At 51.5% G+C, this 10641-nt stretch overlaps 5 protein-coding genes across 5 annotated transcripts; 3 read left to right on the top strand and 2 right to left on the bottom strand.

The window, feature by feature from the left end:
• Window positions 1-781: 781 nt before the first annotated feature.
• Window positions 782-1216, top strand: ATEG_02440 (uncharacterized protein; the record flags this gene model as incomplete). The annotated part of the gene is made up of 1 exon (XM_001211618.1): window positions 782-1216. The coding sequence occupies one exon, from the start codon at window positions 782-784 to the stop codon at window positions 1214-1216; it is 435 nt and encodes a 144-aa protein (XP_001211618.1).
• Window positions 1217-1768: 552 nt separating this feature from the next.
• On the bottom strand, window positions 1769-2245 carry ATEG_02439 (transcription initiation factor IIA subunit gamma; the record flags this gene model as incomplete). The annotated part of the gene is made up of 3 exons (XM_001211617.1): window positions 1769-1915; window positions 1992-2139; window positions 2205-2245. The coding sequence occupies 3 exons, from the start codon at window positions 2243-2245 to the stop codon at window positions 1769-1771; spliced, it is 336 nt and encodes a 111-aa protein (XP_001211617.1).
• Window positions 2246-3670: 1425 nt separating this feature from the next.
• Window positions 3671-4758, top strand: ATEG_02438 (thioesterase domain protein; the record flags this gene model as incomplete). The annotated part of the gene is made up of 2 exons (XM_001211616.1): window positions 3671-4647; window positions 4737-4758. The coding sequence occupies 2 exons, from the start codon at window positions 3671-3673 to the stop codon at window positions 4756-4758; spliced, it is 999 nt and encodes a 332-aa protein (XP_001211616.1).
• Window positions 4759-5270: 512 nt separating this feature from the next.
• Window positions 5271-6376, top strand: ATEG_02437 (uncharacterized protein; the record flags this gene model as incomplete). Its single annotated transcript, XM_001211615.1, has 2 exons — window positions 5271-5336; window positions 5396-6376. The coding sequence occupies 2 exons, from the start codon at window positions 5271-5273 to the stop codon at window positions 6374-6376; spliced, it is 1047 nt and encodes a 348-aa protein (XP_001211615.1).
• Window positions 6377-6876: 500 nt separating this feature from the next.
• On the bottom strand, window positions 6877-9725 carry ATEG_02436 (DUF323 domain protein; the record flags this gene model as incomplete). Its single annotated transcript, XM_001211614.1, has 7 exons — window positions 6877-6943; window positions 6997-7078; window positions 7128-7411; window positions 7462-8347; window positions 8395-8610; window positions 8699-9378; window positions 9430-9725. The coding sequence occupies 7 exons, from the start codon at window positions 9723-9725 to the stop codon at window positions 6877-6879; spliced, it is 2511 nt and encodes an 836-aa protein (XP_001211614.1).
• Between the last annotated feature and the right edge of the window lie 916 nt (window positions 9726-10641).

Below are 10641 nucleotides of genomic sequence, written 5' to 3'. Positions count from 1 at the left end.
CCATCACTCCGGGCAAAGAATGCACTGTCATGGGCAATAAAACAAAGTTCTGGACGACATGGAAATGCCCTGCCTGTCCAGCGCGGGAAAATGACACGCTAAACAAACATTTGCACTGTTTGCATGTAGTGATCTCAGAATTGAATAGTCATCAGAGTCAGCCCCTTAAGCACATATAAGAACAACCACCTTGTTAATTCCATGATATCCATACTCCTTCGACAAGAGAAAGTGGGGCCATCTACTCCGGCATACCCGCGGATCACATTAAGGTACCTTAGGTATAAAAGCGGGGACAATCCACTTCGCCTACGGCGCCTTTCCTACTTTCTCCAGGATGCAGACAGCAAATCATTTTTGTTAAACTACTAGTGATATTCTCAGAATTTCATCACATTAAACCCTTCCAAATGCAAGCACCTCGGGCAGAGATCATTGACGGCGTCAAGACTTTCATCCCACTCGCTACGTTTCGTCCCCTTTAGAGAAGAGGCAGGACCGATAATTGTCTTGAGAGAACAATCCTGATGTCCTGGGCCGTCTCTGCGAGAATCTTTAGATCTCAGGGGGTTTGGAGTTCCATGATATGATCTCCACCACTCCGGAATTCCTTCAGGAGTCCTACCTCCGACCTTGTCCAGCCCTTATCATCCTCGCGTACGGGCCTCTTTATCGAGCTGCCCGCTCAGCAGTTGTGCCAACCATACCGGAGCACAAAGGTTCAGGTCCTAATGAACCAGTCATATGGATGAAACAGACTATCGGCCATGCTTGTGGCCTGATGGCTCTTCTGCACATAGCCTTCAACTTGGAGGACAGTCGATACGTACGGCCTGGTACAGCACTAGACGTACTCCGTCAACAAGCGATTCCACTCGGGCCCACTGAGCGAGCGCAATTACTTATGACTCCAGCTTTCTGGAAGAGGCGCAATTGGATGTGGCAGCGCGTGGATCTTCGAATGCGCCTTCGCCTCGGGAGGATAACCAATACCGCTTCTTGGCCTTCGTGCAGACAGATGGGAAGCTCTGGGGAGCTGGATGGAGGACTGAATGGACCTCTGTTCCGAGGAGTACTTGGGGAAGACGAGGACATCTTAAGCGAGCAGGGGCTGGCGCTCACTGTTCGGGACTTCTTGGTTTCTGCTGACCAGATTGAATGCAATGAGATGAGTATCGTCGCTGTCACGGGGTCTGAAGCTTCTGCACAAGGTTGACCATAATGTCCACAGTTAGATTGTTTACCAAGTATACCAGCTGCCAGAAGAAACAACCACATACGACCATAGGGTGTGGAAAACAGGGCTTCCCGTCCGCTCAGCCGTACTTAAGCCACACGCCGGCAGGTTAGTAGTTGGGTGGGTGACCACCAGCGAATCCCTGCTGTTGTATGTTTTTCTTTTTTATTGTCGTTGAAGATCTGCGCTGAATTCGGCCTGTCAGGGCGCATGCCGGCATCCCCAGATAGTCCAATAATTTTGTCTTTGGGCAGGTTATTGGCCTGTCTTATGTTGTTCCTCAACGGCGTGACTCATTTTATGACCTCTAGTTAGTAGTCATGGGAGGACGGATCGTGATAAAGGGTGTATCCACTCTGAATTGTACCAGTATATTTGAACCACGAAATGATATGTGCATGTAATGCGACCCAACGCCAAAAGTGCCGTGAGCTGTGCAACTCACAAATCAAGCCATCCAAACGCCAACCCTCACTGTCGTCCGATGATAACGCCGCAAGAAAAGGTGATCGACAATGACTCTGTCCCTCCTTACGCTTCGCCAGGCCGCTTGCTATTGCAGCTCACGATCTTCACCTTATCCGCCGTAACCATCGTCTGATTATCCAGTTTGAAGTTGACATCCTTGATGAGGAATGTCCACACTTCGTCGCAGAAGCGGTAGGTATCCAGATGGCCCTGTTAATCATTCACCCATGTGAGCAAGCCTGCGTCCTTCCCCTTTGGAACGAGGTAAGGAAGGTCTGTATCTAACCTTGAAGGTCAACCGGGCTCGCACTTTCTCCGCGAGCACCTCGGTTATCACCTTGTCGAAGGTGGAGAGAATCTTCATCGCCAGCTGCGGCTCGATGCGGCCATCGTTGATCAGATCATCCAGGGTGTCGGTCAAGGAGAGGCCGAGACTGCTGTCGTTAGTGACGAGGACTTTCTGCCAGAACCGTCCGTCTGTATCTGGATAAACTCATACCTGCTCCCGCGGTAGAGCTCGTAGTATGCTTGGGCGCTCATGGTGATGGAGTCAGATAGATAGTCGGTAGTGAGAGGTGAGGCTCAAGAGGAAGGAGGCGTTGATTTGGTTACGTTCGGAGATAGCGGGGAGGGTCACGTGAGATTGGCAGTGTCATGTGACTATTCCAGATGCCTTTCGTCATTGCTCATGGTTATTTTGATCTCATACAACTTTCTCACTTATTCCTTGAAATCATTCAGATATGAAGATATTGCGAGCATCGCTACCATACTCTAAAATACTTTTGGCATACCCTCAGAATGGGCTCATACAACGCCGCATGCTAGGTTCGACGCCATGGTTGCTGCATACCAACAAAGGTCGGTGCCGAGTATCTTCTCTACCAAAGCAGAAGCTGACAGAGCCTAGATACAAGTCCGAAGAAAGACCCAGAACAGAAACCAGACGCACAAAGTGATCAAACTCAGAAGTCAAAGCAATCCAAAACTGTTGCACAAGCCGACGAAGAGCTCCGCGAGAAGCTTGAGCAAATGTCTGGCGGAGGCGGTGCCTCCGGTATTGAGTATGAAGATGGCAAACCTAGCACCATGAAGCGGAGTGTACGCAATAACATGTTCCGCTATATTTGATCGAAGGCCATATGTGTGCTACTTGGTCTCGGCGTACATGCGAGGACGATGTACGCGCCAACCGCGTTCTACCTAGCGACAGGAGCTCGATTCATTTCCCTGATGCAGGTCTATAGATCCCCCGTTGATCTTGGGATCAACTGCGCTTGACTCAAGGATACTGGAGTATATATCACGCCGATGGGAGACCTACCAGCACACAGGTGGAGTCAGGCGTGTATCTACATGTTTCTTCTACACCGACCAGGTATTTTCAGCTATCTGAACGCCTCAACTGGCTGATACGCCTGGATATGAATCCATACAGCCCGCGTTCTACCATACCCAACGCATCGGTTCTGACCACAACGGAGTGTTTCGAGACGAGCAAGACTCGACACGATGGCAGAGGTACGATGGGCTCTTGTGGTTGTTTAAGAGGAGACATGGGGGCGGCTTTTGTATTGAAGAATGCGGCAGGCTCCAGCTGGTCACAAAGCCGTTGGATGAAGGGATGATTGTCATGGTGTGAAAAGGAATACTCTGCACTTGGCACGGGAGAGGCTGTCGAGGAAGGTAAATAGACAGGGATGGAGCACCTGATGAGCACCACTAGTTTATAAAGTAGACCGGTCAGATAGTAATATTCCCATCTATTGTTTTACCAAGATCTGGTGTTAGCGTCAATTGAGCCCTGCCGTGGAATCAGAGCTCCACGTGAGTGCGGAGATCTTATATCTACATCCTGGCCGGGACATATCTTTGAGAGTACATCCCCCCAATCTACGATCTCAGATTCATACAGTAAAGCCAGTCCTTGCGGCTTTAACAATGCAATACGCCTATATCAACAATATGGACCCGGCACACGCACCTGGAACAACCCCGCTTTATGCCGGGGAGGTTCTCATCACCATTGCCGGTTTTCCGACGGTATATCACTACCAGCAAGGCATCAACCTGGACGTCAGCGAAACTGCTAAGCCTCTGATAGTTTGCATCCCGGGTGGTATGCACCTAGGGCGAATCTTCTACGGAGGGCACAAAGGGTCCAACCCGAAGCATTTCCTAGCATACCACCTGAGTCGACTGGGATTCGGGGTCCTGTCACTATCATATCCTACTGAAACAGATCCTGAGATAATGCCGGCTACAGCGTCGGGCTTCAGAATTCAAGACTGGGGCCGACAGGCTGCTATGACAACCAAAAACGTGATCGAAGACAATGACCTCCCGTCCCGGTCCATTATCCTTATATCGTGGAGCATGGGTGGCCGCATGGTCGTCCCATTCAAAATTTCGGCCAAAGAGCAGGGATTAGAGGTCTGCCAGTATATCAGTTTTGCGGCAACTCCTGGCATCTCGAGCATCCGGCTGCTGTCACCGGGGATTGTCTGCAGCCGCGCCGGATACTTCCTTGTTCCGTCGCGTCTAGACGCCTTTTATCGGCAGATACAGGAGATGGAAGGTCTTAACGGAGGTCACGAGATAATTCCTCCAGATGTTTACCGTCGCGAGTACATCGGTCGGACACCCATCAACCTCATCGGGATGGGTCTGAAGTACGATGGGAAGAGCTCCTTTGTCCAGGACGAAGTGCCACACGAAGAGGAGACGAAGGTGTTTGATGTTGCGAACTTCCCGTTCATCACAGCTCTATACCCGATTAGCATCCTCGATGCGAGCCATGCGCTGGTGGACCAGGCCAGCTGGGGGTTTCTGCTTACCTACAAGCTGGAGACAATGATCCAGAAAGAGGCATTATCGAAGATACAGGGCACTCCCAAGTGGGAACAGCTGCTGCGTCATGTCCATTCCGCTCCAGCGCGGCTGTGTGTGCCTGTGTCTGGGAACCATTTCTTCTTTGTAGGTGAAAGATCTGCTGGGGAAGTCGCGGAGAAGGTTGTCAGGCTTATTCAAGATGCGCGGGCTTTTCAGGATGAGCTGCTTGAGATAGTATCATAGTGTCTACGTGCAGTACAGAAGTACACAACTGACTACGTCACTGGTATAGAATTTGAAACATGGGTTCTGTTACTACTACATCATGGTATAGCTCGTCTATGATAATTTCTATGCTAGGGGCCGTGAATAATATGAAAGACTAGGGCATGCTTCCTTTCCTGCGAACATACAGGCCTCCCTGGAACATCTACATTCACCACCACTGTGAATGAGGAGGCTGAGCTGATTGACAGTCGGGGAGGAAAGCCATTCACTAAGAAGGAGGGTCGATCTACTTGAACCAAGGTACCAACATCTTGTCATTATGACCCTTTATCCATATCCATATCTCCTTCTTCTCTTCTGCTTCCCATCTTCAAACGGAAATCTTCTCCGCCAGGCGCAAGCAACCAGTCTGGTTGTGCCCACTTGGTTACAGCTTGCAGTTCAGATAGCGAACATCCATTACATTTCCCTCTCACGCTCATCCTTTGATCAGTAAGAATAAACCATGACGCCGAGCAAACCGAACAAGCCTAGTGGGATAGAGTCCCTCCCTGTGGAGGTCATCGATCAGGTACGTGTCGCCAAATACAACTACAACCGACATCCCATACCTATAACTAACATCTCCAGATCATATCCTACCACGCCGGCTCTCGAGCCTTCCTCAAGAACCTCCGTCTAGTCCGACCCTTTCACAAGAGTGCTTCAGCCCTTGTCTGCAACACCTTCCGATTCACCTTGACACCCAGCAATCCAGACAAGCTCGAGGAAATCTGCAAAACACCGTTCGTCAACTACGTCGAGACCCTGCATCTCAAACTGGATCTTTCCGTCTACCTCTTCTCCAAGAGCCAGTGGGATGAGACGACCGCGCAAGCCGCCATGGATTGCATCGAGCGCTGCCTCAAGCTCTTCCCACGCCTGAAACAACTTGCCGTGACCTGTCCTCCCCACTGGGGTGGTTACTACAGCTCCACCGCTGCAAGACCAGACATCCTACAAAGCGTCATGACAGCCTTCACCCTGTCCCCGCCGCCAACCCTCACAGAACTCGACGTCAGATTCCCGGAACGTCTCAAACTCACGCAGCCCGCGGGCAACGACGACGACGCCAACCCCAACCGTGGAATAGCCCCGTGGGTCGCAAACCTTCACTCGATCAGCCTCATCTTCGACCAGCAGTACGAGCACAAAGACGACGCTGTGTGCGAGCTCCTGCAGTACGGCGCGAACCTTGAGACTGTGCGGCTGAGGCGCTACACGCGGCTGTACAACACCCCTCGCCTCTTGATCCACCACAAAGCGCCCCTCAAATGCCTGACGCTCGAGGGTGTGACTATATCAGGAGAGTCACTGGCGTACACGATCGCGAGCTTCAAGCGCACCGTGACGCACATGGTGCTGGATGATGTGAATCTTTCCGACGGCAGGTGGGAGGACGTTCTGCTGGAGCTGTCGACCTGCCAGAACCTTGTGGTTCTCGACCTCAGCCGGTCCATGGGGTATGCCCGCGGCGATCAGAACTACGAGGCTATGTTGGCGCTGTTCAAGCGGTGTCGGGTCATACAAGACCGGGCCAGAGCACGGAAGATCGCCAGGAGCCACGACTGAATACAGGTTGGGATCTGGATGACCCTTCCGTGCAAAGATGGTACCCCGTCGCCCTGTTGACGTTGACGAAGTGCATATCCTGGTGCCCCGTTGTTTATTCGTCTGCTTGATGCACATCGCATTCCACTTGCACGAGGCTTTTTTTCGACACGAGCGCTTAGGCTCCTTCCATTCTGGATCAGCTGTGTTCCCCAACCATCATGTCGCATCGTTTCGTTTTTCGATAGTTACGCCCCTTGAAGTCATTGAAGACAGCTTGCATGCTCGAGATATCCCCGCCATCTTGATTTCTTTAGTTTACTGGAGTTGTTGAATAAGAGACTGTTTGCAAGATTGGCTGTATTAGCCTTACAGGAGTAGTCTACACATGACGAAGACCATTTGGTAATCGGATTCAGTCACATTACAAAGTCCAGACACCCTCCTGTTTTATCAACACCGCTACATAATGATAGCGTAATCGTATTAGCTAGCAGAAGTAATAGCAATATTTAACAGACTCAAAGATCCCGAACGAGACGTGCTCCAGCCCAAGTATATGGATAGTTTCGCTGGTACCAGTTGACACTATCCAGATCAGTCAGTACAGATCCCAAAATCATACTTATAGAGATACCTACAATGTAGTACGTCCTGCGATTCGCGGATGAGTAGCCCAGGAGCCACCAAGAATGACATTATGTTTTCCATCAAAGAAATCCGCTATCACAAGTTAGCCCGCATACCCCTTTGAAAAAGCCATCCAACTTACATGTGTATCCGGGGTATATTTCCATGGCGTGGAAGCCATCGTGCGGCGCCAGCGGCGTGCTGGTCCACTCCCAGACACCCCCCAGCTCACCATGACCAGCGAGTCGATCGCCGTTCTGGATGACGGGGGTCGGATGCCAGTGCTTAAACCCGACGTTGCAGTCGTCAAGGTCAAGGAACACTGGCAAGGAGGCCCGAGACGGCGGCTGTACCGGTTGGTGATCCGGGCTCCGAGGACGGCTCGGATTGATCTTGGAGTATCCGTTTCCGTTCGTATGAGCGTCACTGCGTTGCTGTCAGCATTTGGCTCAGTCGGAGAATACGTTCCAGCTTACCCATTGCCGTTCGCTATTTGAGTAGCGTCCTTCAGTTTCGCAGCGTGTACGTAGATGCTTTTCGCTTCCTCAAAGGTGGGTAAGCGACAGTCCAGCCATTGGGCGTACTTGACTAAATTGTCGTAGGCGGTCATCACTGGCCAGTCCTGGGCCAGCTCAAGTGGAACTGGACCAAAGACCGTGCGGACAGCAAAGTTTGATAGGAAGTCTTTCGTAGCCTGCGGACTGTTCCGGTCGATTCCCGCGGGAATTGTGTAATCTTCGTTCCCATGGACGAGGATCCAGGAAGCAGGCCTGTGGCGGAGCTGGTTTGCCTGTAAGTATTTGGCATACTCGCCGTTTGTTATCGGGCGTGCCTGAGCCTCGAATGCTGGCACAGTCGTGGTGCGACTTGGTTTTTCGTTATCCCATCCAAACGAGGTCTGCGGCACTGATGGACCATCGGCTCCATCCAGCCCAATTGATAGAGTCTGTTCAGGAATGGTAAACCATTCATTCTGTTTCGCGTTCTTCCTCGCATGGAGGAACATGTCTTTAAAGTCTGGGGTGTTGACGCCCGGTGGCGGAAGTGTCCGTTCGCTCTGGATGAGCATGTACAAAAAGGTCTCTAGGTGCATCGCTTCGTGCTCAAACCCGATCCATAGCGCTTCACCTAGGACCCTGTTTTGTTCGAGGTCGTCCCTCTGGAGGACAGATTTCACTCGGTTTCGAACCCTTTCCTGGTAGTCGAGGATATCGTCAAGGGAAGGCCATTCGTCGGGTATCTCGCTGTGCGAATGACACTTCTCGGGGTCATCCACGTCAGGATCGATTCCCCGTTCGAAAATTAGCTGGTAAGACTTGGGATCAGTCGGCTTCTCGCCGAGAGCACGAGTCAGATGAATATCTTTTCCTGTTAGTGTAGTTCGTTTTTGAGATGGTCGGGGGACGCACCGCAAAATGTCGGAATGTGTCCTAGGTAGAAAATAAGTGCGTTACGCAGCTTTATTGGCTTCGACAAGAGCTCATCACGCGGCACCATCCCCTTGGTTGCGATATCCCATGAAGTCCATAGGGATTGAAAGTCCTCCAAACTGGGAATTGCGCTTGCAGCGTACTGGGGTGTTTTAATCGGGAAGTCCAGACTGGCAGACGACAGCGTATGGATATCTTTATAAGTCAGCGGGCCATTATCCAAGAGAAGCGCATATAACGCCATCCGACGTCATAAGCCCGTTCAGGGCGGATAAAAACGTACGGTAATCCCCAGAACTGTTACCAAACTCTGCGCAATGTATCAAACCGGCGCTCCGCCAGAGCTGGTCCCGCTCCTCCGGACTGTATTTGTACGCTTCCTCAAAACCGAACCTCTCACCCTTCGGCAGGAAAATTCCGTTGATGGTCACGTCCGTCCGCGGCGAGTACGCCGCCTGGTGACACCCCTTGATAGAATCATACCCAGTGATTACCTCCCATTCGTCGGGCTTGAAGGCCTCGTATCCCAGAACGGTATTGGCATGGTGCAACCCGTTCTCATAAAATCGCCGAGTGATCCCCTGAGAATCGTTGTAGGCCTTGTGTACTCTCTCTGGTTCTTTACAGCCGTCCAATCCGACCACCAGCATATCAGACGGACCAAGAAGTTTGCTATACTGCGTAAGGAACTCAGCTGCTGCGGACCGGTCGAAGTTGCCAATTGACGATCCCAGGGTCAGAATAACCGTGGGACGTTTGCGGTTCTGCGGATCTTTCAGCCAGGCCAAGGCGTCGTCATACGTGCCATGTAGGCCATGCAGTCCAACATAATTAAAGTCGTCGACTGAGACCTCCGCGAATGTACGCTGCAGCTCTGAGAGTGATAGGTCTAGAGCGTAGTAGTCCACACTTTTACCCGTGCGATCCAGTTCATCTAGAAGGATCTTGATCTTTCGCAGATTCCTACACCGGTTAGCATTGTGTTTGTTATTTTTACTTGGGGATTCAATGTACCCGCTCCCTAGCTCGAGTAGTTGCGCATTGTGCGGCACGCGCTCGGCGATGCGCTTGGCATGAGTCTGCAGCACCTCAATCTCCGCATTGGTGAGATAATACTCGTCAAGATAGGTGATTTCTTCGAAAAGTTTGAGGCCTTCGGCATTGTACAGGAGCATCGTGGGCATGGAGCGTTTGGTACCCGCGGGAGGATCGATCCCGGCGTAGATCTCATTGACCAGCGAAAACTCCACGTCATTCTGACGGATATCGACAATATCGACGGCGTCAGTCGAACAGGCAATTGGAGACATTGTGAAGTTGGAAACAAGTCTATGACCGTAATATGTCGGTAGCGGTAGTATACAGAACCCAGAATTAAAGTAGTGCGAGACAAGGCGACTGGCACCGAGGGAAGACAGATGGGTTGATGAAAAATGTATGCCGTGAATTCTATGTGTATAGGTACGCAAGGGCCTGATTTTGAGGACCGCAAAAAGCAAATATGGCCGGGCCCCTTAGGATGATCAAAGAGGGGTAAAGAGGAGATGAGAGAAAAGACAGGGTAGTATCGAATCCGAAGATATTTGAATGACTCGCAGGAGCCTGCAGGGTGCGAAGGAGCTGGAAGATCGCGGAAAGCGAGATGGAGTCCCTTCCCTCGGCTGGCCTATCTCCGTCAGACGGTGCCTGGACACAGAGAACCGCCATGTTGTAAGAGGGTATGACTCCCTGTGTGCAAACATCTCCACATGAGGTCCGCCGGACAAGTCCCCAGTCAAGACAGAGCATCAGACGCTCGGACGGGATCCAGGCCCTGGGTTCCCAACCATCTGCTGGGGAGGATCGTATACGGCTCCATCTATGTCAGACATGGTGTCCACTCAGAGCAGTCAGCCCACCGAGCAGCTGCATGTCAGGGCCAACGACCATTGACATCCGCCAGTGAGATGCCAGGTATGACGCACACCAGGCCGTCCGTCACCGATCCGTTCAGTTTGGCCGTGGAGAATCATCTAATCATTGGGAGAGAAGGTCGAGACAAGCGGGGAGCGCATCCTCGATGACGTTGGTGGGTGTGTTTGCCGGCTGTTTGTTCCGTTCGCGGCGTTTGTTACATTTGCACGTTTGCATTTGATCAGATGTGTTTGTCGGGTTTGCATCAATGTCTATCAATCTAATCAATCGGCATCTTCCTTTATCGGTCTTTATCTACACTATCACGGCATT

Source organism: Aspergillus terreus, genomic scaffold (assembly GCF_000149615.1).
Source record: "Aspergillus terreus NIH2624 scaffold_3 genomic scaffold, whole genome shotgun sequence".
Taxonomy (NCBI): Eukaryota; Fungi; Ascomycota; class Eurotiomycetes; order Eurotiales; family Aspergillaceae; genus Aspergillus; species Aspergillus terreus.
The sequence above is the reverse complement of the archived record's forward strand: the minus strand, read 5'-3'. Positions and strand labels throughout refer to the sequence as shown.